The 26,106-nt window shown below is 48.1% G+C and overlaps 1 protein-coding gene across 4 annotated transcripts; it reads right to left on the reverse strand.

Annotated features, from left to right (window-relative positions):
- On the reverse strand, positions 1 to 26,106 carry PCIF1 (phosphorylated CTD interacting factor 1). 4 transcript variants are annotated; one of them, XM_084645665.1, is made up of 17 exons: positions 25,955 to 26,106; positions 25,531 to 25,634; positions 22,142 to 22,280; positions 21,783 to 21,907; positions 21,216 to 21,353; positions 13,942 to 14,075; positions 13,569 to 13,723; positions 12,431 to 12,578; positions 12,138 to 12,221; positions 10,954 to 11,053; positions 9,787 to 9,949; positions 8,233 to 8,405; positions 4,675 to 4,761; positions 4,000 to 4,184; positions 3,556 to 3,649; positions 3,155 to 3,330; positions 1 to 2,130 (listed from the first exon to the last, which is right to left on the reverse strand). In XM_084645665.1, exons 3-17 carry the CDS (start codon positions 22,263 to 22,265, stop codon positions 1,887 to 1,889), a joined length of 2,130 nt encoding a protein of 709 aa, XP_084501791.1. In that variant the 5' UTR covers positions 22,266 to 22,280; positions 25,531 to 25,634; positions 25,955 to 26,106; the 3' UTR covers positions 1 to 1,886. The 4 variants fall into 4 exon arrangements, with proteins under 4 accessions (XP_084501791.1, XP_084501789.1, XP_084501792.1 ...); XM_084645663.1 differs by having other exon boundaries at positions 25,266 to 25,634; XM_084645666.1 differs by lacking the exon at positions 25,531 to 25,634 and having other exon boundaries at positions 25,955 to 26,105.

Here is a 26,106-nt window from a genome sequence, read left to right on the forward strand (position 1 = left end):
TGAGCCAGCAGTTATGGGTTTAATGTAGAAAAAGGCAGGATTATACAGAAAATCAAATTAGATAAAAACACAATGGCCCTTCCTAGCCTTACCAATCTATAAATCCTCCCTTACTGCCCTCCAGGCCTCTCTGACCAACATATCTGTGGCTTTATCTCATTTCAGTTGAATGTTCCAAACTCCAAAGAGCTGCTCTTGGGCAGGAGGTGCCTCCCCAAGCCAACTCCACCGTCTCATATACCTCTGGCTTGCCACCGTCTCCAGTCCTGGCATCATATTCACCTACATTTGTACGATGGCGTAACAGGATCTCATTCACAATGGTCTCAACTGCACTGCATCCAGGCCTCTCCTCCTCTTGCCTGGATTATAGCAATTCCCTCTTCCAAGACCTCTGCAAGTCCCAGTACCTCAGAATCCAGCATATGCAGGGTGCTTCTGCCCCCTTCTCCTCAAATACAAAGAAGTGAGCTCATGTCACCCACAATCCTCAGCACCATTAACTGATTCCCCCATTATTCTAAGAGCCAGTTCAAATTTGCCCTGCTCCTGACTTCACTAAGAGAACGCTGACACCTCCCCGCCTCCATGTCCTCTTAAACATTCTTTCTATTACTGGAGCGAACGCCTCTCTGTGATAGTTCTAAGGAGCCTATGACCTACGTATTAGAGTGCCTACCATCTCTCCCTCTCAGTTATGTGCAATTTTTAATCTCAGCAAAAGGGTCTCTTTTCCCTTGCCTATGCATGGGAGTCTCTGCTATCTATCATTGGAATGGTTTTATTTAACTCCCAGACATTTTGGATATAGTATTTTAGTGATGTGGCACTCAACTCTGCCCAACTCAACCCACAAACACTGCAGACAAACAGATTCAAAGTGATGATCATTTTCCTAGAGTTCACCCAGTCCAGGGGCACAGGAGAAGGCAGTCAATCTGAGGGCAGACAGGGCAGGCCTGGCCTCCCACGGACAGTCCCAGGCCCCACAGATGAGGAATAGCACCGACACCAAGGGGAGCTGTAATGCTGGTTTTTAATGTCCCTAAGAACTAGGAAACAAAAATCAAAAATAGACTTTGCTTTCTTTGATAAAAGTAATAAAATGGTTAGCGGTGTTAAATTAATCCTTAAAAAACAAAACCCAAGGAGGTTAAATAAAGCCCAGAGGGCTTTGGGTAAAAACCACAACGACTACAAAACAGCTGCAAAGACGTTTTTACACACTAGAAGAAATTCCTTTTCTCTGCTTTTCTTTTATACAGTAAACAGCTTCGGCAAACACGGAACTCGTACATGTGGAAAGGAAACATGGATGCTAGGGAAACAAACCCTGCAGGGAGCATGGTCGCCACGGACAGAACTATTTACACTATGGACACAGAGCTGGGCTGGTGCCAGGCCAGCAGGAAGAGCCTCTGGACCCTGCCTGCTTCTCTCTTGGAAATGCCAGGCTTCAGCCAGCTGCAAGAGACCTTCTAGGCCACAGCTCTGTCAGTCAGTCCGTCCGTCTGTCCGTCCATCCATCCTTCACCTGTGCAGCCGTCTCAGCACCAGCTGCCTCTTCCTCAGAGCTTTAGTGTTTGATGGGGCTGCAAACTCTTCCTATGACTGCGACCTTTGGCTTCATTGCCCCTCGACTAGGGCAGCAGCCAGTTTTCTTCCCACGGAGCGTAAGGCGAGGGAATCTCCCTGGACTCTGGTGAGGGAAGTGGCCTTGCAGGTTTACAGAAGCAAGCAAGCAGGGTGGAGCTGCCTGGAGAGAGTCCCCCAGGCCTGGGCTACTCGGCCAGCAGTCTCTCCACCTGCCACATCAAACCTTCCCTCCTCTGGAGCACTGTTACCTTCGCCCCTGGCGTCTGTCCCCGCACACTGCCCTCTGCAGATTAATTGGCATTGGTCTCCCGGCTGGTGCTTTGCTCTCGGCCCGTCTCCCGATCTTTATCTGCAGTTGAGGAAGAAGAGGAGGAGGAGGAGGAACCTGTGGAACTGAGGGTCCGTCCCGAGTGCTTATAGGCTGTGACGAGCTCCTGCAGCCGCTCTGGCGTGGGCTCCCACTTGGTGAAGCCTGCGTTGTTTTGTAGGAAGATGACAGCAGTGTTGTGCACGGCTTTGTAGTACATCTCCTCTCTGCAAGGGAAGATGACAGGCACTCAGTACTCGCTTCGTGGCCCTGTCCAACCAGTCGCTCAGCTGCACCTGGACCCTCCCACACTAATGTCCTCCCCATCTCCCTTCCCTTCTGTAGCACCGAGGAACAGCCATTCTCTCTTAAAAGAAAGCCATACTGGTGAGTTAAAATTCAAAGACGCATCATGCAGCCCCTCACGTGGGAGGTATCTGTCCTGACGTGCCAATATAGCTAGGACCCCGCTGTGAGCTCAGCGGTGCCCACATGCGGTCAAGAGCCTTCCAAAGGATAACCTCAGAGAATCAGTGTGTGTTACTTCCCATGGACACTACAAGGGCTGCTCTTGGCTAAGCACGCACCACAGCACCATTAAGCTCCTGGGGAAGTTAGAGAAGAGGGAACACTGTACAAATCTTGCAGCGCAGCTCCTTCTCCAACATACATAGCTAGGAATTCCGACCATCCCAGCTACGAAAAATCATGTCAGACAGCCTAGGCCAACCAGAAACCAATTGTGGACAAGTGATATTTAAACACTTGCTGCCCACCAAGCAAGCTGGTAGCCTGCCATACAGAAGACTATGGTGAAAACTGGCTCAAGCTTCTGCTTCTTTTTAACTGTTACTGAATGGTGGCAGCAACAGGACATTTACAAGCCCAGAAAGCTACTGTGCTCAGCCAGCTGCACCTCAGACTGTATGCTGGTGAGTGGCACATGACTCTTCTCCACAGTACAATATGACATACGCAGGTCAGATCAGAGACATGTCCCTGAGGGAGAGGCTGATGTAAATTTTTAATAGTAGGGAAATATACACAAATATGGTGACCCTTGATACTGTCTGTTGAGCCCAATCTAAGATGTGCTCGAGGTTCATTTTGGATAAGTCACTTGGCTTTTTTCCTAGCCTGTTCCATACCCCTGACCAATGTCACCTTGGAGCAGGGGATTCCTGCCAAGGGCCTCTCTAAAATGCAGTACATCTCAAGAGCATCCCAACCAAGACTTGCGAGAAAGCCTACTTTTTGCAGATATGCTGAGACCCGCTGCGGTACTCATGATCGAAGGCTGGCAGGATGAGTTGGTGCCGCTTGAACTTGCTCTGCTCCATGCGGGTCAGGGCTGGCGTCGGAGGGTCCCTCCACTCAGGGATGAAGACAATGAAGGAGAGGGGCTCATTGGAGCTCTCCAGCAGTTTCTAATCCACAAGGAAAAGAAGTCTTATTCTTGACCAAGTAATGACAATCACGACAGGCTCTGTGAGAAGGAAATGCACCCTTCTCTGAGACCAGCATAAGAGCTGTCACAGTCCTCAGTGACCTGCTGATCTATAACCCTGCCATGGGGATGCGGGATAGCGGCAGAGGAAAGAGAGAGAGGACTGTCCCAGTCCAAGCACAGTGACAGGGATGAGCAGACGTACCTCAAAGTGAGAGACCATGGCATCCATCAGTTCCTCACAGAACGGAGGATTTGCCTCAAAAGAGCCACTTATGGGAAAGAAATCCAGGAATGGGCTGAAGGGAACAAGGGAAAAGATCCCAGTTAGGAAGGACCAACCATTAATGCAAACATCTTAGAAGGCATCAGCATCTGCTAAAGGGCAGCCACCTGCAGCCCGACTTCCTAGCAGGGCAGGGCCTGCTCATTTACTTCCCCTGTGGCACAAACTGTCACCAAGGAGAGACACCACCTGAGAACCCGCAGGCTGACATTCCTTGGCTCCAAGTTCACTATTTTCTTGATATCATCAATTATTCGCTGTCATCAATAAGTACTTAAGTCCAGGATAGAGTTCCCACCCCAGCCAAAAATGCACACACATAAATATACATACGGCAAGGGCAACAGAATGCAAGAGACTCACCCCCTGGATCCAAAATACCCATCTGTGTCCAGGAAGGCCGAACAGTACTGTTTAAAATAGCAGTTCAGGGGCGAGGCAAAGCATTCAAAACTCACTCCAAAGAGTTTGTGGAGGGCTTCAAAGACATGCACCGGGAGTGCCCCCTGCAGGCCAGTTCCTTCATACAGACCAACACCAAACATCATCTGAGGAGAGCAAACCCTCTGTGAGTGATTCCCATAAGAGCTATGCGCCGCCATTGCTCCCCTCTCACTGCACTCTGACCCAGGGCCACATGCCCCACTCCACCAGGCTGACAGTACCCCTTCTTCGCCCCACACTCTCAAGTCTCCAGAACAGTCAAGAATGCACTCTGGACACTTCATCCAACTGGGCCCCACCACTACTCACCACCCATCTCCCCTCACCTGGAACTCAGCCTAAGAGCAGCAGGCTATTCTGTAAATGTGTGCACTTCTCCAAGCTTGAGGGTGAATGCCAAGACCACATGATAGTTCCCCAGCATAGCACCCTACCCAAACATCTTGGAGAAAACCCTGTTTAAGCCCAACTTTGCTCCACTTCTGGATCTATTGTTCAGTTTTCTGCTGGGTCTCCCAGAGCACTGCTGACAGTGTCAGTATTACAGTTCCACCAGAACTGCCTGCTGCCCAAAAGCTGAGAAGGAACCAGTACCTGGTATCGACGGAGAAGGCACCAAACCCTGGGCAGAAACCTCTCGCAGCCAGAGTCGTCAATGCAACTGTACCGATAGAGAAGCCACTGGAAGAGAAACCCAGGTCATTAAAAATAGCAATAAAGGAAACAGGAGTGTTAGAGAGCCACAGGATGCTGAAGTGATAAGAAATCAGAGAGATGGGGGGTGCTAATACAATCCCATCCATTGAGAGAAGCAGGCACTGAGGTGATGGGAGTGGTAGAGACTTTAGAGAGCTTTGTACAATTTTTCAGGAACATCTACTTTTAATAGGTTTCAGAGCGGTAGTCGTGTTAGTCTGTAACAGCAAAAAGAATGAGGAGTACTTCTGGCACCTTAGAGACTAAAAGAAAAGGAGTACTTGTGGCACCTTAGAGACTAACCAATTTATTTGAGCATGAGCTTTCTGTAGCTCATGAAAGCTTATGCTCAAATAAATTGGTTAGTCTCTAAGGTGCCACAAGTACTCCTTTTCTTTTTGCGAATACAGACTAACACGGCTGTTATTCTGAAACCTTAGAGACTAACAAATTTATTTGTGCATAAGCTCTCATGGGCTAAAACCCACCTCATCGGATGCATGCAATGGAAAATACAGTAGGAAGATATATATACACACACAGAGAACATGAAAAAATGGGTGTTGCCATACCAACTCTAACGAAACTAATCAATTAAGGTGGGCTATTATCAGCAAGAGAAAAAAAAACTTTTGTAGTGATAATCAGGATGGCCCATTTCAAACAGTTGACAGGAGGGTGTGAGTAATAGTAGGGGAAATAAACATGGGGAAATAGCTTTTACTTTGTGTAATGACCCATCCACTCCCAGTCTTTATTCAAGCCTAATTTAATGGTGTCCAGTTTGCAAATTAATTCCAGTTCTGCAGTTTCTTAAAACTATAATACCCACCTGCTGAAGTGAAGAAACAGATTGACAGAGCCAGAAGAATACCCAGAAGTCACCTATTCCAGGACAGACCCAACAAAGAAAGTAACAGAACGCCACTAGCCGTCACCTTCAGCCCCCAACTAAAACCTCTCCAGCGCATCATTGAGGATCTACAACCTATCCTGAAGGATGACCCATCACTCTCACAGATCTTGGAGACAGGCCAGTCTTGCCTACAGACAGCCCCCCAACCTGAAGCAAATACTCACCGGCAACCACACACCAAAAACACTAACCCAGGAACCTATCCTTGCAACAAACCCCATTGCCAACTCTGTCCACATATCTATTCAAGGGACACCATCATAGTACCTAATCACATTGGCCACACTATCAGAGGCTCGTTCACCTGCACATCTACCAATGTGATATATGCCATCATGTGCCAGCAATGCCCCTTTGCCACGTACATTGGTCAAACCGGACAGTCTCTACGTAAAAGAATAAATGGACACAAATCAGACGTCAAGAATTATAACATTCATAAACCAGTCGGAGAACACTTCAACCTCCCTGGTCACTCAATTACAGACCTAAAAGTCGCAATTCTTCAACAAAAAAAACTTCAAACACAGACTCCAACAAGAAACTGCAGAACTGGAATTAATTTGCAAACTGGACACCATTAAATTAGGCTTGAATAAAGACTGGGAGTGGATGGGTCATTACACAAAGTAAAAGCTTATGCCCTACTTTTAAAGTGGCACACTGCGGGCTAGACACTAGAGGGAACTTACCTTTTACCAAAGACCTCACATCCAGAGTTGGGCTTGCTGTGGGGTGGGCATGTGACACAAATCGGAACCCTGGGGGCCTACTAACACCACTCTTCAGGTAAGCCTCCCCTGACTGAGATGGTAGGAGCTGTCCTGATTTCAGCAGGTATTCTTATTTAACACTCTTGTTGCAGTAGCACCTAGAAGCCTCTGCCAGGTCAGAAGAACATAAGAAAGGCCATATTGGGTCAGACCAAAGGTCCACCAAGCCCAGTATCCTGTCTACCGACAGTGGCCAATGCCAGGTGCCCCAGAGGGAGTGAACCTAACAGGTAATGATCTAGTGATCTCTCTCCTGCCATCCATCTCCACCCGCTGACAAACAGAGGCTAGGGACACCATTCCTTACCCATCCATTAATCGCTATTAGCCAGGACTTAAAAGAAAACTGGATAAATTCATGGAGGTTAAATTCTGTTATAGTCCTAGCCTTCACAAGCTCCTCAGGCAAGGAGTTCCACAGGTTGACTGTGCGCTGAGTGAAGAATAACTTTCCTTTTATTGTTTTAAATCTGCTACCCATTACTTTCATTTGATGGCCTCTAGTTCTTATATTATGGAAACAAGTAAATAACTTTTCCTTATTCACTTTCTCCACACCACTCATGATTTTATAGACCTCTATCATATCCCCCCTTACTCTCCTCTTTTCCAAGCTGAAAAGTCCTAGCCTCTTTAATCTCTCCTCATATGGGACTCGTTCCAAACCCCTAATAGTTTTAGTTGCCCTTCTCTGAACCTTTACTAATGCCAGTATATCTTTTTTGAAATGAGGGGACCACATCTGTATGCAGTATTCAAGATGTGGGTGCACCATGGATTTATATAAGGGAAGTAAGATATTCTCAGTCTTATTCTCTATCCCTTTTTTATTTATTCCTAACATCCTGTTTGCTTTTTTGACTGCCGCTGCACACTGCGTGGATGTCTTCAGAGAACTATCCACAAAGACTCCGGGGCCCACTGTGCTAGGCACTGGACACACAAACATATAACAAAGTGACAGCCCCTGCTCCATGGAGCTTACTGCTTTTAAGATTCTTTATTTTCTTGGGGCATGGACTGTCCCTTATTATACATTTGTGCAGGCCTATCATATCTAATCAGACTACTGGTCCATCGAGTCCAGCACAGGCCAATAGCTGATGCTTCAAAGGCAAAACACTAATGATTCACCTGGCCAACTGAGCAAAGTTGCACATATGGGGAAGGAGATTCCTTTCTGACCTCACCACTGATCAGCTAACACCCTGAAACAGGTGAACTTGTTATTTTAGTTTGCATTATTACACATTAGTAGACATAAAATTACCTCGCTGTGGTTCTTCACTCAGTTACCAGTAATGACAGGTATTTCACAAGATGCCTACACACTGAGGAACTGCTGCCTTTTATTGGCTCTAAATACGCTGCACTCTAAGTTTTAATGGACAGTCTTTTAATGAGTGGCCTAATACTGAAAGGTGGGTAACAGCAGGCAATGATCAGTTTTCACTTAGACCCTTCAGCATTCTGAGCACATAGGCCAGTCCATAAATACTCCTTTGTTTGTACAGTTCCTTGTCATACATGGAGGCCTGCTTTGGCCTCTACATTCTCCACCCCCGCTGGATCTCTGAATTCTCAAACTCTCTCTCAAAGTCAAGCAACCAGCACTGGGCAGAATTCCCCTTCCAATGTGGAAAGAGACCATGCTGTTTCAGAGTCCCTCTCAGAAGGCAAGGAGAAGGCAGATCTCTCCCATTAAAAGGCAATTCACAATGGTGAGTGTGTTTCTCTCGCTCAGCAGGACTGAAGTACAGCCCTTACCAGCTTGCTGAAGTAGCTGCGGCTCACTTTCACCATCTCCCCCTTGTACCGAACACATGCGACATTGTTCTCCACGTGCATTTCTACATTGGGGACTGGTGGGGAAGGGATGGCCAGTCTCACTGGGTAACAGTATACAAGCCGATCCTGGACCTCTGGTGCTTCTACCTCGGCTATGTGGGAGACAGAGAAAGACAGTCACATTAGAATCCAAGCACACTAAGGGGACAGGCTCCACCTCCACCCCAAAGACAGGAGTAATGGGTCTGGAGCAAAGGCGGTAGGCCCCACTCCAAACACATAAGGAGACAGGACTGGGGTGACCACATTACAGGTCAACCAGGCAGTCCACTCAGGCACCCAGTTAAGAACTGCACCCACAGCTTACTTTAAATACGTGTTGGCCAAGTGAAGCAAGACCCTACACTCAACTCAACAGCACTTCTCTGGCTTCAACACAATAACTCTGGACACTGCAGCTAATCAACCTCACTCAGGGAATATTCTCTGGGCATCCATGGCTATGGCTTTTGATGCAAACTGGAACACTAGACAAGCCAGATTAAGAGGAAAATCAAGGCCCCCAGGCTGGTGCTGCAAGAAGAATCTCTCTATTGCCCCCTGCTGAAGCCTACACATATCAGCGACAGCTGCTTAATTTGCTGTGGGGCCCAGGGAAGACTGTAATCTGGACTCTAAGGCAGTGTCTACACTAGCACTTATGTCAGCAAAAAACTTCTATCGCTCAGGGGTGTGGGGGAAAAAAAACCCAACAATCCACACCCCTGAGCGACTTGGTAGCAGAGCATGTCCCGCCAACATCGCTCCTGCCGCTCATTCGGGGTAGTTCAATTATCCCGTCGGCACAGAGCGACTACAAGGGAGACCCTACAGTGGTGCAGCTGCAGCGGTACAGCTGTGCCGCTTGTAAGGTCACTAGTGTAGACATAGTGTAAGAAATAAGATAGCAAGTTTGTAAGGGAGGAAGTAGGGATCAGGAGGAGGGGATGGAGAAGTGGGGGCGGGGGAACAGACATCTGGGAGGCATGAGAGGATACTGGCCATCTAGTCCTCAAGATGCAGGTGGTGGGGAAGAAAGGAGACCCAGACAATGCTGGGGAAGAGTAGTGCTTGGGGCAGCAGGGACTTGGAGCAGAGATGGAGAGGGGAAGATGGGGACTGGTGGGCACACACTGCCCCAGGCTAGCTGGGACAATGGAGGAATACAAGAAGCCCCTGGTTTGTACATTATTCTCAGCCTACCGAAACTACAAAGTGTGAGACCCCCTGGTGTACACTTCTAAGATGATTCATATTAATTGGCAGGGGGGTCTCGGAGGCCCACCTGCCCACTGCTCTCCTACTGTGCTATTGTCACTTGAGCTAGCACTGGACCCACCTCGTCTGTTGTAATTAAACATGGCCCCTAGGATTCAGAAAGCAGCCTCCCCCACTACAACAAGTTGCATTTGCATGCGACAGGCTAGGCTGCATTCCACCACTCTGTTGTCATGTGGTGCGTTGTACTGTGCCTCTTCAGAGCTTGTGGCCTACCAGATATATTGTGCTCCTTGAGGACGGCAAGATGCTTTTCCCGGATCCGCTTGACATATTCGAGCGATATGTGGTAAATCTTACTGCAAATGCCTTCAACAGAGTCCTTGGCTGCAGCAGACACATGGGGCCCACACTGCTTACGTAAGTGCTCTAGGCGGTCCTGCAGTCAGAGAGAGGCCCTTACACACCATAATCACCAACTCTCCCTCAGCCTTGCACCAAATCTACATGGGCTTCTAACAAGGCTCTCTCTTTTGTAAGGATAAGGCCTTTGTCTGCAGCCATATCAGGAGAGCAGCAGCCATTACCCAAGAAGCAGAAAGTCACATCCTCACATTCCATCTAAATTGCATCAAAACAATGTAATATCGAGCTGTTAAGAAGGAGATCCTGTCCTAAGAGCACCCACCATCACCAGATAAAGAAAAGGATCTTACGATAGTTAAAGAAAACTTTTTTTGATAGCATTCTGTCTCGCACGAAATCACTTATCAACAGTTGTGATTGTAAAATCTTTACTTCTATTGTTTTGCCTTTTGGTCCCTACTTCTCTGGTTTAATCTGTATGGTCTCTGATATGTTAGGATTGGTTAGAAAATTGTTTATTAATATTTTAGTAAAATGATTGGTTAAGATACAGCTAAGCAGGACTCAAATTTCACTATAAACTGGGGTCCAAAAGGAAGTTCTTTGGAACCAACTCCAGGACACCACCCCAAGATCAGCTGCCAGACCTCAACACCCTGCCAACCACAATGTGCAGAAGCTGGAATCCCCTAGATGCCCTGATCGGCCACCAAGAAAAGTTCATCTGCCTTATTGGGAGTGGTGAGCATTGTATGTTTAGCGTGTGCATTCTGTTTTGGTGATTGTTAATAAATAGAGGTTAAGTAGGATATTACTGTGTAAGGCTTTCACTGCTAAAAGACCCCGCGAACCCAGAGTGCAGGGTTACGCCTGAACCCTTGAAACAGGGTAAGGGTGGGTACCCTAGAGAGTGTGTGAGTAACAGAGAATTTCGGGCAGGTAACACTTCTATCTCACAAAGCAACTGTAAGTGATAAAACAACCACAGACTATCCAATGAGGGGCTTTTCCCTGCCCTCCACCTTTTCTTGGATTCAAGCGTATTCAGTTGTACTGAGCTGGAAAGGGGATACTGACCATGTAGTCCTCCTTAGAGGCTGAATGGTCCCGTCGCAGCCAGCTGAAGGTGTCCTCCACATTCCATTTCACAACTTTCCTACTGTCTGGTGATGCACTCCTGCACACAGTGGGGAAATAGGAATTTAACCCACATCTGCTGTGACAACATGTCCCCTCCCAACACAGGGCCCTCCTATCAGTTGGGGAAATTTGGCAGCTGTGTCTTCCTCAATGCAGTGCCCTGTCACTGCCATCCACGATTCCTGTGGGCAGTTTCTCAGATGCCTGCCTGATCAGGACCTGCCATGCTGTCTCCAAGACACAGTGTAGATGGCTGCTCTCCTCTCTGCAACAGGAGAGGTAAGTAAAGGAATTGCCCTAACTGACCAATGGTCCCTTCATCTCCAAAGGTGTCCACTACTGGAAGCTTCGAGGGAAGGCATAAAATCCTCCACTCCCCAACGAACTAAAACTAAAAACTGAATGAATAGAAGTTGCAATCTTCTACCATGTCTGGATTGGACTATCTGTAGAGGGTTTAAATTTTGAGCTCCTTGGGGCAGGGCTCTGCCTTGCTTCAGCCACCAATGCTGCTCAATGAAAAGGAATATGGCATCTCACGGTGCCATTCTGTACCTCAGCCAGGAGTTTATTCTTTCTTCCTGACCCTGAAGGATCTTTAGCCCTTGTCATGCACTTAACTTGTGCACATACTATCCTCATTAACAGAAAACATGGCAAAAATAAAAGATGGACCTATTTGTCTCAATACTATCCTGTAATGGAGAGTTCCACAGAGCATTCAAAGCTGGGTAATACTGCCTTTTATCCATTTTAAATTGGCTGCCTTTTCCTACCATTGGTGCCTACTGTTCTTGTCTTATCACAAGGATACACAGTAGGCCCTCTCTGTGCCAGGCATTTCACTGACTCTCACTATCTCCTTGTCTTCTTTCCAGTCACAATAGCATAAATCTTTCCAAACTCATGCTCAGCTGATCCACTCCCCCACAAGATGCTGCTGATCATTTTCATTGCCTTTCTTGGGGGTCTTTTCTAGTCCTGCTTCATTCTTACTGAGATGAGATGACCAATACTGAAAAGAATTCAAGGTAGGGATGCAACAGCCACTTCTAGAAAGGCTTTAGAATATTCTCTGCTCTCAGAAGCTGATAATACAAACTGCAAGAGACAATCCCAACCTGGATTCAATAAGCCGTTTTGCAGCCTCGGCATATTTGAATAGGAGTCGCTTGGCTTCCTCACGGAACTTGATTCGGGATAATCTGAAACAAATACAAATACACACATATCACAGTCGGCTTCCCAGTTACCACTCCAAGCAGGAAGCATCAGGGCCAGCTCCCACCTTTCACACAAGCTTGCTGCTGCTCCACTGGGGAAAGTCAAACTCAGCAGTAAAGAATTTCCTAGGAAAACCCCTATAATGCCCCAAGAACAGAAACCCCAAATGTGTACTTTGCTTGAGTAGTACCTGATGGGAATGTCATTCATGATTTCTCTAAACATGGAAGGAGAGACTACTGGCTCACAGTTGCTTGGTAACAGAGGGTCTGTCCCTTTATCCACTACCTTCCGCTCCAACATCCAGCGATTAAAGGATTCCCGTGGAGGGTCAATCCCTAGAGGAAAAGAAAAAAGGTTTGTTTATTACTATTTAATAATAGTATTATGGTTAGGGCCCTACCGAATTCACAGCCACGAAGAACACGTCACGGACTGTTAAACCTTGTCTTCCGCCATGAAATCTAGTCTTGTGTGCTTTTACCCTGTACTGTACAGATTTCACGTGGGAGACCAGCGTTTCTCAAACTGGGGGCCCTGACCCAAAAGGGTGTTGTGGTGGGTGCCGCAAGGTTATTTTAGGGGGTTGCAGTATTGCCGTCTTCACTTCAGCACTGCTTTCAGAGCTGGGCAGCTGGCGACGGGGCTGTTGGCCGGGCACCCGCTCTGAAGACAGTGTCCATACCACACCACTCTTACTTCTGCGCTGCTGGCTGGAGTGTGGCGGCTACTGATCAAGAGCCCAGTTCTGAATGCAACAGCGCAGAAGTAAGGGTGGCAATACCATCGCATGCCATCCTTACTTCTGCTGGCAGCAGGTCTGCCTTCAGAGCTGGGCTCCCAGCCAGCTGCCACCATTCTCCAGCTGCCCAGCTCTGAAGGCAGTGCCGCCGCCATGAGCAGTGCAGAAGTAAGGGTAGCAGTTCCACAACCCCTTTACAATAACCTTGAGACCTCTCCCGCAACCTTTTTTTGGGTCAGGATCCCTACAATTACAACACCCTGAAATTTCAGATTTAAATAGCTGAAATCATGAAATTTTTAAAATCCTGTAGCCATGAAATTGACCAAAATGGATCATGAATTTGGTAGGGCCCTAATTATGGTACTGCCCAGATGCTTGAACCAGGGTCCCATCCTGCTGCATGCAATCTCTGCTTGATGGGTCTACAATCTTATATGGCTTTCTAAAATTGTGTCAGAGACCATAAGGAAGGCAAAGAACAGGGAAGAAGAGAGACAGACTAGAGGGGCAGATGAAGAGGAGACAAAAGGAAGGAGAGCAAGGCTCTGCAGCGGCAGGGGGAAAGCGAGAGACAGGAATTTACCCTCTCGCTGCTGGCAGAGCTCCCGGTAATGCTGCCGCAGCTTCAGCATGAGCTGGGATCGAAGCAGCTCCACCTCGGGGTGCAGAGGTAGCACTTCAGACGGTGCCCTCTGCTGAATCACGGCATTTGTTTGGATATCCAGGTCCCAGTATACTCTGTGGCAGGAGCAACAGTCGTCAGGATGGTCAGATATTTAACCAAATTGTCTCCCCTTAAAGAAGTCACCTTGGGACATACCAGCAGTCAGAAGACTGAACCACCCAGCCTCCCCCAACCTGGGGCCTGCCAAGTTCTCCCTCACAGGCATGGGGAAAGTCTACTGTCCCCAGCTTGGTAATAAGGAAAGAGCAGAAGCAAAGAGGAGACAACTCACTCAGTTGGTCGTAAAAGAGCTGCCTGTTGTTTATCTTCGGGTGTAATACCACATATCTTTAAAACAGGGGTTCCTGGAATACTGGGAGAACTGGGGACTGGCTGGGCAGTCGTGTTCCCTGGAACATCCGATACCTGAGAGTGAGAAATGCCAGTCATCACACTAGAAAGTAAGGCACTGGGGCACTGTGTCGATTATCCCCCAAATCACTCCTGCAACAGTGCAGAACTCAGGATGCCCAGCTGATTGCCAGAGACAGAGTATGTTCACATTGCCTCTGACATACACAAATATGGGCACCTACATTACCCCATTGTTCAGTCATAGCCCACTTCCCAGCACAGAGGCACACATAATTCCCTCACCGCCGCAAGTACAACAACTATTGGGTACAGGTCTGAGTCCAATTTCCCTATTCCTTGGGTGCCAGGCGACATGGGATCTGAGTTACTAGACAGTAATTGGATTCAGGGTAGCAGCCGTGTTAGTCTGTATTCGCAAAAAGAAAAGGAGGACTTGTGGCACCTTAGAGACTAACCCATTTATTTGAGCATAAGCTTTCGTGAGCTACAGCTCACTTCATCGGATCCACTGAATGCATCTGATGAAGTGAGCTGTAACTCAGGAAAGCTTATGCTCAAATAAATCTGTTAGTCTCTAAGATGCCAGAAGTACTCCTTTTCTTTAGGCAGTAATTGGGGCTGTCCTCTGACCTTGAACAGTTCAAGTGACTCTTTGAGACCAAGTTCTAGGCCCCCCCTTGATTTCTGTTTCTAATACAGATCTCAAACACGAAAGGAAGGCAGACACAGTGAAGACAGTGCCTTTGTAAGGGGCTTCCTTTAGGATTAGTTACTCTGTGCTGCTCTAGGAATTTTGGCTAATGAGGCTTAAATATCTTTTCCTGTCACAGTTTCACATTGGAGTCTGTTTTTGAAGTTTTTTTGTTGAAGAAAACTCACTTACAGACAGCCCCCCAACCTAAAGCAAATATTCACCAGCAGCTACACACCACACAACAAAAACACCAACCCAGGACCAAACTCTGCAACAAACCCCGGTGCCAACTCTGTCCACATATCTATTCAAGGGACACAATCATAGGACCTAACCACATCAGCCACACCATCAGAGGCTCGTTCACCTGCACATCTACCAATGTGCTATGTGCCAGCAATGCCCCTCTGCCACGTACATTGGCCAAACTGGACAGTCTCTACGCAAAAGAATAAATGGACACAAATCTGACATCAGGAATTATAACATTCAAAAACCAGTAGGAGAGCACTTCAATCTCCCTGGACACTCCATAACAGACCTAAAAGTGGCCACTCTTCAACAAAAAAACTTCAAAAACAGACTTCAGCATGAAACTGCAGAACTGGAATTAATTTGCAAACTGGACACCATCACATTAGGCCTGAATAAAGACTGGGAGTGGTTGGGTCATTACAAAACTTAAACCTAATTTCCCCCATACTAATTTCCCCCTACAGTTACTCACACTTTCTTGTCAATTGTTTGAAGTGGGCCATTCATTACCACTACAATAGTTTTTTTTCCTCCCTTGGTATCCTACTGTTAATTGAATTGTCTTGTTAGACTGACCTCACACCTGGTAAGGCAACTCCCATCTTTTCATGTATTTATACCTGCTCCTGTATTTTCCACTCCATGCATCTGATGAAGTGGGTTCTAGCCCACAAAAGCTTATGCCCAAATAAATTTGTTAGTCTCTAAGGTGCCACACAGACTCCTCATTGTTTTTGCTGATACAGACTAACACGGCTACCACTCCGAAACTTTTCAGAGAATATTACAATTCACAGAGATTCACATCAGATCTCACAGATGCTTGGCTGTAAAGTCCTCCAGGACCCCTGTCCCCACTCCCCCCCAACATGTTTTCTTTCACAGCCCAAGCACCATCTCACAAAAACAGCTAGGAAGAACCTTCTCTTTGCCAACTGGTTTGTGCTTGCTAATGCTCTCAGATTCAGCTGCTGCAGTTTTGATCAACAGCAGCAAGATTTGTGCCCTCTCTCTCACCTTGGCCTGTGCTTTTCAGCCCTCATCCCCTCCCTCAAACGAATGCCTCACTCCCTTTGGGACACAGCCTCCCATCTGCTGTACACTATGGAATCAGATATTTTTGGCCTTTCATTACTGGAAGCACCTTTCAGTTGGTTTCCTGGTTTGGTAGGAGTGGTTACTTTCAGGCTGGTTTGACAGGAGACCTTTGCTTTAGAGGCATAGCATGTAAAGCAGGAAAGGACCACCAGATCATACAGTCTGACCTCCTGTATATTGTAGAACTTATCAATGAAATTGTTTTTAATTGTTCACTTTATTAATATAACTTCATAAGCAAAATCTTATTAATGAAACATTCATTCATAAAACCGGTTACCCCAATAATAACTGGTTGAGTTTCACTTTCAATCCAATTGCTGCTTAAATCACTGAAATTTACACTGTTTCAACATTGTAACTTCTGCTCACTGTTTGTCATTCATTATACTCCTCTAAATTGTAACTTCTCTTCTCTGTTTGCCATTCCTTCCTTGTAACTCAAACTCCATTTTAAAATGCTCACTCCATTTTGTAAAAGCTTGCTGCAACCTTCATTTTTGCAAAACCCTGCTGTAATCTTATTAGTTTAGTTTAGATGTGTGAATGAGGTATATATGGATGATGGAATCAACCTCCAGCCCCAGCCTGTCCTGATGAAATAAAGTGTAAACACCAACACAGTCCTGACAAAGCAAGAAGAGTCCACTCTAAAAAGAACAAAAGTACAATTGAAGAAACATCAAAGCCAGTTCCCAGGCTGAAAGTCAGGTCTGCGATTGACAGGTGATCAATCACACCGGACCCAGAGGCAGCCTGACACAGCAAGACCTATAGACTCTGGATTCATACTAAAGCCTACAAAAAGGATGGATGAGATGGAAGACTTTGGAGGGTAACATTCTGCTGCCAACATGGAAGGGCATCGGTGTATGCCCAACAGAGACCCAACTCTTCATTGTGCCCGGCTTTACGAACCCAAGCCACGAACTCAAGCTACATTCAGCAGCTGCAGAACATTTGGGAGTGGGTGTATGTGTGTACGTACATACATAGGTATTAGATATTAGTTATTGGTCATAAATCAAATTGTGTTATGATAAACGTGACATCTTGTCTTGTCCCCTGAAACGATCCTGTGTAGTTTTGTCTGCATAACAATATCAAAGGCCACCAACACTAGTTAGCACCTGCACACTAATGCAGCAAACAAAATTAAAGTATCACAGACCACAGGAGATCAGACTGTTCTGTGCACGGGGAAAAAATAGGAGGGGACTAGGGGCACAAGTGCCCCAGGCCTCTGCAATGGCAGAGAAACGATTAAGTGAGATATACCCAGATAATCCTGGCAAGTGACCCACACCCACATGCTGCAGAAGAAGGCGAACTCCACGTGGGCACCAATGATACTGCCAAGAATGAGCGGATCACTGCAGACTACGTGGCTCTGGGAAGAAGGATAAAGGAGTTTGAGGCGCAAGTGCTTTTCTCATCCATCCTCCCCGTGAAAGGAAAAGGCCTGGGTAGAGACCATCGAATCGTGGAAGTCAACGAATGGCTACGCAGGTGGTGTCGGAGAGAAAGCTTTGGATTCTTTGACCATGGGATGGAGTTCCAAGAAGGAGGAGTGCTAGGCAGAGACGGGCTCCGCCTAACAAAGAGAGGGAAGTGCATCTTCTCAAGCAGGCTGGCTAACCTAGTGAGGAGGGCTTTAAACTAGGTTCACCGGGGGAAGGAGACCAAAGCCCTGAGGTAAGTGGGAAAGTGGGATACCGGGAGGAAGCACGAGCAGGAACGCGCGAGAAGGCAGGGCTCCTGCCTCATACTGAGAAAGAGGGACGATCAGCGAGTTCTCAAGTGCCTATACACAAATGCAAGAAGCCTGAGAAACAAGCAGGGAGAACTGGAAGCCCTGGCACAGTCAAGGAATTATGATGTGATTGGAATAACAGAGACTTGGTGGGATAACTCACATGACTGGAGTATTGTCATGGATGGATATAAACTGTTCAGGAAGGACAAGCAGGGCAGAAAAGGTGGGGGAGTTGCACTGTATGTATGTAAGGGAGCAGTATGACTGCTCAGAGCTCAAGTATGAAACTGCAGAAAAACCTGAGAGTCTCTGGATTAAGTTTAGAAGTGTGAGCAACAAGGGTGATATCGTGGTGCGAGTCTGCTACAGACCACCAGACCAGAGGGATGAGGTGGACGAGGCTTTCTTCCGGCAACTCACAGAAGTTATTAGATCTCAGGCCCTGGTTCTCATGGGAGACTTCAATCACCCTGATATCTGCTGGGAGAGCAATACAGCGGAGCACAGACAAGCCAGGACGTTTTTGGAAAATGTAGGGGACAATTTCCTGGTGCAAGTGCTGGAGGAACCAACTAGGGGCAGAGCTCTTCTTAACCTGCTGCTCACAAACCGGGAAGAATTAGTAGGGGAACCAAAAGTGGATGGGAACCTGGGAGGCAGTAACCATGAGATGGTCGAGTTCAGGATCCTGACAGGGAAGAAAGGAGAGCAGCAGAATACGGACCCTGGACTTCAGAAAAGCAGACTTTGACTCCCTCAGGGAACTGATGGGCAGGATCCCCTGGGAGAACAACATGAGGGGGAAAGAAGTCCAGGAGAGCTGGCTGTATTTTAAAGAATCCTTATTGAGGTTACAGGGACAAACCATCCCGATGCGTAGAAAAAATAGTAAATATGGCAGGCGACCAGCTTGGCTTAACAGTGAAATCCTTGCTGATCTTGAACACAAAAAAGAAGCTTACAAGAAGTGGAAGATTGGACAAGTGACCAGGGATGAGTATAAAAATATTGCTCGGGCATGCAGGAGTGAAATCAGGAAGGCCAAATCACGCCTGGAGTTGCAGCTAGCAAGAGATGTTAAGAGTAACAAGAAGGTTTTCTTCAGGTATGTTAGCAACAAGAAGAAAGTCAAGGAAAGTGTGGGCCCCTTACTGAATGAGGGAGGCAACCTAGTGACAGAGGATGTGGAAAAAGCTAATGTACTCAATGCTTTTTTTGCCTCTGTCTTCACGAACAAGGTCAGCTCCCAGACTACTGCACTGGGCAGCACAGCATGGGGAGGAGGTGACCAGCCCTCTGTGGAGAAAGAAGTGGTTCGGGACTATTTAGAAAAGCTGGACGAGCACAAGTCCATGGGGCCGGATGCGCTGCATCTGAGAGCGCTAAAGGAGTTGGTGGATATGATTGCAGAGCCATTGGCCATTATCTTTGAAAACTCATGGCGATTGGGGGAAGTCCCAGACGACTGGAAAAAGGCTAATGTAGTGCCCATCTTTAAAAAAAGGAAGGAGGAGGATCCTGGGAACTTCAGGCCAGTCAGCCTCACCTCAGTCCCTGGAAAAATCATGGAGCAGGTCCTCAAGGAATCAATTCTGAAGCACTTAGAGGAGAGGAAAGTGATCAGGAACAGTCAGCATGGATTCACCAAGGGCAAGTCATGCCTGACTAATCTAATTGCCTTCTATGACAAGATAACTGGCTCTGTGGATGAGGGGAAAGCGGTGGACGTGTTGTTCCTTGACTTTAGCAACACTTTTCACACGGTCTCCCACAGTATTCTTGCCAGCAAGTTAAAGAAGTATGGGCTGGATGAATGGACTATAAGGTGGATAGAAAGTTGGCTAGACTGTCAGGCTCAACGGGTAGTGATCAATGGCTCTATGTAGTCTCGGCAGCCGGTATCAAGTGGAGTGCCCCAAGGGTTGGTCCTCGGGCCAGTTTTGTTCAATATCTTCATAAATGATCTGGAGGATGGTGTGGATTGCACCCTCAGCAAGTTTGCAGATGACACTAAACTGGGAGGAGTGGTAGATACACTAGAGGGTAGGGATAGGATACAGAGGGCCCTAGACAAATTAGAGGATTGGGCCAAAAGGAATCTGATGAGGTTCAGCAAGGACAAGTGCAGAGTCCTGCACTTAGGACGGAAGAATCCCATGCACTGCTACAGACTAGGGACCAAAAGGCTAGGCAGCAGTTCTGCAGAAAAGGACTAGGGGTTACAGTGGACGAGAAGCTGGATATGCGTCAACAGTGTGCCCCTGTTGTCAAGAAGGCCAATGGCATTTGGGGATGTATATATATATATGTAGGGGCATTGCCAGCAGACCGTTCCCCTCTATTCGACATTGGTGAGGCCTCATCTGGAGTACTGTGTCCAGTTTTGCGCTCCACACTACAAGAAGGATGTGGAAAAATTGGAAAGAGTACAGCGGAGGGCAACAAAAATTATTAGGGGACTGGAACACATGACTTACGAAGAGAGGCTGAGGGAACTGGGATTGTTTAGACTGAGGAAGGAAAGAATGAAGGGGGATTTGATAGCTGCTTTCAACTACCTGAAAGGGGGTTCCAAAGAGGATGGATCTAGACTGTTCTCAGTGGTACCAGATGACAGAACGAGGAGTAATGGTCTCAAGTTGCAGTGGGGGAGGTTTAGGTTGGATATTAGGAAAAACTTTTTCACTAGGAGGGTGGTGAAACACTGGAATGCATTATCTAGGGAGGTGGTAGAATCTCCTTCCTTAGATATTTTTAAGGTCAGGCTTGACAAAGCCCTGGCTGGGATGATTTAGTTGGGGATTGGTCCTGCTTTGAGCAGGGGGTTGGACTAGATGACCTCCTGAGGTCCCTTCCAATCCTGATATTCTATGATTCTATGACTCCTCCCGCCCCAACCCCCAAGATCACTGCCAACATGACTCGAGGGAAAATTCCTTCCCAATGCCACATATGATGGTCGGTTAGATCCTGAGCATGCCCCTTTCAGGCCCAGCAGGCTGATACACAAGGCTCTGCCTACTTGCTGCACTGTACTGAGACACACTATCTGTAATATTAGACAGTCAGAAATTTGGAGTCATCCTGCTACCGCCATCCCTTTTGTAGGGGTTTCTGTGCTCCTCAGGAACTCAGCAGCCTTCCCCCCATGCAGACAGCCTCAGTTCCACTCCCTTTTCCCTCAGCAACCCAGGTTTTTCCTCAATATTCAAAACACATAGCCACTGAATCTTCAGTTCTTATAGGAGCTTCCATGAGTAACTCAGCTCTGTTACCTGCTGACCAATGCTTTAATAGCCCTCCTGTCTAAACTATATTTGACATTAATTCTAGTGTTTAGTCCAACCTGGATGGGCTTAAGGACACCCTACAGAGAATTAGGACCTACCTTAGCTTTCTTCACACTATTACCACTGGGCTGAACTTCCTCAGAGAGTCTTCTCTTCCTTGGCTTGCTCTCCGGAGTGGTTTCCACCACTCCTCCTTCCACAGGCATTGGAGCAGCATTCAATCCCAGAGGATCCGACTAAGAGGATTAGTTACAGAGTTACAATGAGAATCATTAGTTCACAAGCCTTTCACAACCCCACAATTCTAACTGGCGAGAACAAGCTCTTGTCTTTCCCATTTCATTGCCCCAGTCTCAAGTGGAGAGAAACTGGGGCATTAGAGGTTGACATGCAGAGAGTAGGTACAGTGTCTGGAACAATTCCAGCAATGTGTCGTCCCCCCGGAAAAGAGAAATGCCTCGCCAGGGCCAGATAAGACTCTTGTAGCAAGGTAAGCTGCTTCCCCACAGTGCCCTGCCAGTACCAGACACCTTCATCCCAAGAGTGAAGCAAACCCTCAGAAGAGGAGCGCTCTCTCTACAATCCCACTCCAACACGAGTGCCACACAAGTCCCAGTGGGGCATCCCTGCATTACTATGACCACCCGAGGTAAACAGTTACTCACAATGACATCATGCTGTCCCAGGACAGGCATCTCCCACAGTGACTGGTTGGTGAAACGGTTGAAGTAGTAAGGGCGATTCTCCCGTTTACTCCAGCACTTCTCCCAGCCAGCCTGCACCAGCTCATCTAGGAGAGAGGAAAAGTATCAGCACAAGAGCAGCCCCACTGCTCCAGTCTCCATCGCTGTCTGTCACAGCACATGCTAAACCTGGGGGGGGGAGCGGGGGAGGGAGAAGGATCATCCCAAAATTCCCTCTACCACTCCAAGAGGCTCCTTACCCTAAACTTTCTCGTCTCCCTCTCTGCTGCCACAGGGCTCCAGAATCCTATCCCTGACCCCCTAGACAGCAGAACAAGTACCTGGCAGGTCCTGCACCAGTCGGATGGGTTTCGGGGAGCTGGGCTGGTTCTGGTTAGAGGTACCAGGTGAGTGACTCATCAGAGAAGCTTCCTCCCCAGGGCTGCCGTGATTCTCATTGGCCATTTCTCAGCACAGGCACTAGAGAAAATACACACAAAACAGGTTCAGAGTAGCAGCCGTGTTAGTCTGTATTCGCAAAAAGAAAAGGAGGACTTGTGGCACCTTAGAGACTAACCAATTTATCTGAGCATAAGCTTTCGTGAGCTACAGTGACGAAGTGAGCCGTAGCTCATGAAAGCTGATGCTCAAATAAATTGGTTAGTCTCTAAGGTGCCACAAGTCCTCCTGTTCTTTATACACAAACAGCACATCAAAATAGGATTTGTGCAAGGCTAGCTCTGTGCCCAGAGCCAGTTCAACAGCTTAGCTCTAGCAATGCAGTCCTGTATCAGCAACAGCAAAGGCTTGAAAGTGGGGGAGGAAAGGCAGCACCTGACTTGGTGGCAGAAAGCTGTTACAGGTGTCTGTTAACCTAATTATTCACTGATTAATAGGAACTTTGAACTCTGAACAGCACACAAGAGGGGAATCACTTAGCAGCATTAAAAATACACAACTTACAACTAGACCCCATCAGAAAGGTCAAGTGTCTGATCCCCTACTCGCCTACCTGGGACAGAAATCACTCCTCACCTGAGAACATATGCAGACCTCCCCCCATCTCAGCTTTAAACTTGAGACATCTATTAAACATTCAAGTACTACATAAAATAACTCCAGTGCTCTATGAGAAAGGCAACCAGTGAGCTCCACAGGTGCAAACACAGGCTGGAAGGCAAGAACTCCTTGGTCTTGTCACTGACTTGCTCCAGGGCTTTGAATAATTTACCACACCTCTCTGTACTTCAATTTCTTGATCTGCAAAATGGGGGTGACACTCCCAGCTCTACCCACAAAAGGGAATGTGAAGGTTAATTGGGTCATACTGCTAAAGCACTATGTAAGTATTATTAAATGTTGTCAGCTGGAGAGAAGCCTCCAGGCTCTTCTCTTCTCAGTGAGCCCTCCCTGTGAAGCTATCAAAACACTTGTCCTGGGGCAAGTATCAGAGATGGCTTCTCTACCAACCCTAAACATGCTGGCTCCACAGTGAAGCAAGGAAAAAGGGATGAATGTAAAGTTTTCAGCCATTACCCCCATTTTTCCAACTCGGCAGCTGCCTTTGTATTTCACCACCCTTTTGTCCTCCCAGTTCAGTATCTAAGATATTGCCACCTCTTTGCCTTTAAAAGAAGTGTATTTAAGTGGTAGTAATATTAAATAATATTGCAAAGTGGCCATGCTCTCATCTTTCATCTATAGAGACCCATGTGAGTGACTACCAGATTTATCAGTCTAGTTTCCACTTCTGCATATTAAAAGAAGTCCCTGAACATTTCACAATAGGCAGTGTGTCCAGCAGAAGTGGAACAGAAGGAAGTCAGGAATGAGCACTGGCTGCCTGTGGTGATAACTACAAAAGGAGACTGTGGTGCAGGTCAGAACTGAAGTGTATTGGTAGGCATGGTTGGCGGGGGAGGTGCCACAAAGAGGGAACCACCCTCCCTCCTTCTCCCAGGAAAGGCAATATAGTGGGTTAGTGTAAACGTGCAGGTCTTCTAGAAGCCTTGATTCTCCACAACCAGGCAAAAGACAAGCCCACAGCTGAAAGGCTGTATATTATCCGAGAGCACCTATTAGACAGCCTGCACCACAGCATACAAACGTTTAGACTCTTCAGCAAGTGGAGGAATTATATTAATTTTGCATATTTGTGCTGTTTCCCCTACACCTTTGCATATCTGTGCTGTTTCTCCAACCCCAGTGTGACCTCTACAGTCATCCTAACTCCATTGCTGGGAGTGAGCAAAGGCTGCAAAACTAGCTCAATCATTTTGCAGGAAAAATGCAACAGCTCAGCCTCACTCTATACTCACTTTTATGTACCAGACCATAGCTGGAATAGGTGTATCATAGGGCTCCAGACTCACAAGCTTCATTAAATAGTCCATTAAATTAAGCACCCATCTTGTCTGATTTTTAAAGCTTTTAATCCCTCTTTAGAAAAATACATAAAACACCCAAGCCTATGCTTATTCAATACGATCGCTGGTGTGTCCTCCATTATATATTGTGTGCCTTATACTTAAGTGTAGTGGGGTAAGGCCCAAAATAAACCAGGTGTGTACTTCAAGAAGCTACAGCTATTTACAGGCTACAAAGTGTTAAATAAAATGACAGAAGTTGGTGCAAGGTTTGATCATATGTGGCATATAATAATATTTAGCTAATTCTTTTCATCCATAAGTGCTTTAAACTTGAACAAATGACCATTTCCATCTCCATTTACAGACAGGAAAATGGAAGCAAAGAGTGTGATTCTTCCCAAGTCACTGACGAAAATGTGGCAGAGCAGACTATAAACCCAGGTCCTCTTATACCCAGTCCCCTTCTCTCTCCAGTGGATCGTGCTGATGGGACTATTTGGAGGAGCAGTTTGGTCTGTATCTCACCGATGCTGGGACTTATTAAAACGGATCCAAAATAACCATTATATATTAGTTATGTTATCAGTGTTGTGTACAGTACTTTACAGACATAAGATCTGGCCCCTGCCCCAAAGAGCTTATAACTGGAAGTGGTAACTACCAAAACAGAGCACAGTGAGGTGGAAGAAGACACACAGCAAGGAGTACAGCCAGAAGGAGTATGATTTGCTCCATTTCATCAGTCGGGGAGTTTACAGGTTTCTCTCTATAATCAGACAGAAGGATGGATGCAGACATTAGAAATCAGCAGCAGAGAAGGAGAAACGTTTGAAGATATCTCCTGCCATCCCCAGGGCAGGGCTGCTCGCTGGGGCTGGGAAAGTTGAACACCATCACAATTCATTTCTGCACTGCGTTTGGGTGTTGTAATTGCCCAACACCAGAGCGTGTATCCACCCTAGCCCCCAGGCTACTTCTATTCTCCCAGACACCGAGAATGACACTGACAAGCTAATGATTTGGTGGTTGTTTTTAATGGGTAACACACGGGGAGGACATAGGTAAGCAGCAGAAGGCGGCGCCGGTGTTAACTCACATGAGCATCAAAAAGAAAGGACACCAGCCTAACGCACAGTCCGAGAGCGCCAAGAGGCGTGTGCGCCGGGCGGCGCGCTGAGCTGGTCCAGGCCGAGCCGGTCCAGGCCGAGCCGGGGCGCTTCGGCGGCCGCGGAGACGCGATGCCCAGCGGCGCGCTGGCGGGGGCGGCGATCCCTCGCCGGGCCGGAGGCGCAGCGCAGCAGGGCCCGCTCCCGCGGGCGGGCGGGCGGGCGACGGTCCGTGGGCGCCGCCGAGTTACTTACAATTGCGGGTCGGCTCGCGGGCCTCTCCAGCGACGCCGTGCGCTGCGCGGGGCTCCGGCCGCATCTTCACAGCGGGCGGGGGCGCGCCTGGCCCGCGGCGGGCGCTACGGGGCGAGAACGGGCCGCGTCAGTCTCCGCCCGCGGGCCCGGGCCCGGGCCCCGGCCCCGCGGGGGGAGGGCGGCGGACGGACCCCGCGGCCTGCGCAGGCGCGCGGACCCGCTCCCCCACCGGGCGCGCTCCCGGGCCCCCGGCCGCGGCGGCAGAGGGAGCCCGCGGCCGGGCCCCGCGCAGGACACTAAGATGGCGGCCGAGGACCCGGGGCCGCCGCCCGCCTCCGCGCGGGCCCTTCGCCCCCCTCCCGGCGCCCTGGCCCCGCCTCATCTCCCGGGGCGCGGCCCCTGCCCACGCGGGCGCGGCCGGTACCTGCGTGCGAGGTCAGGGGCTGGGGGCACCGGAGAGCGGCCCGCTTCCTGCTACCGTCCCGCCTCCGCCGCGCCCTCCCCTCCGCCGCCATCTTGTAGCGGGACCCGGAGCAGCCAGTGCGCAGCCGCTGGGCCGCCCCGCCCCGGGCACTG

This window comes from Lepidochelys olivacea (assembly GCF_965140295.1).
Source record: "Lepidochelys olivacea isolate rLepOli2 genome assembly, chromosome: 13".
NCBI classification, from domain to species: Eukaryota; Metazoa; Chordata; order Testudines; family Cheloniidae; genus Lepidochelys; species Lepidochelys olivacea.

Bases quoted from the DNA above. Each gene is read 5' to 3' on its own strand.
- PCIF1 (XM_084645665.1), bottom strand. From the start codon at position 22,265: ATGGCCAATGAGAATCACGGCAGCCCTGGGGAGGAAGCTTCTCTGATG. The intron at 4,762-8,232 runs GTAAGGGCTGTA...TTTCTCTTCCAG, and splicing joins GCAGCTACTTCAGCAAGCTG to TGGCTTCTCTATCGGTACAG. The intron at 3,650-3,999 runs GTGAGTCTCTTG...TGTTCCCTTCAG, and splicing joins GGGTATTTTGGATCCAGGGG to CCCATTCCTGGATTTCTTTC.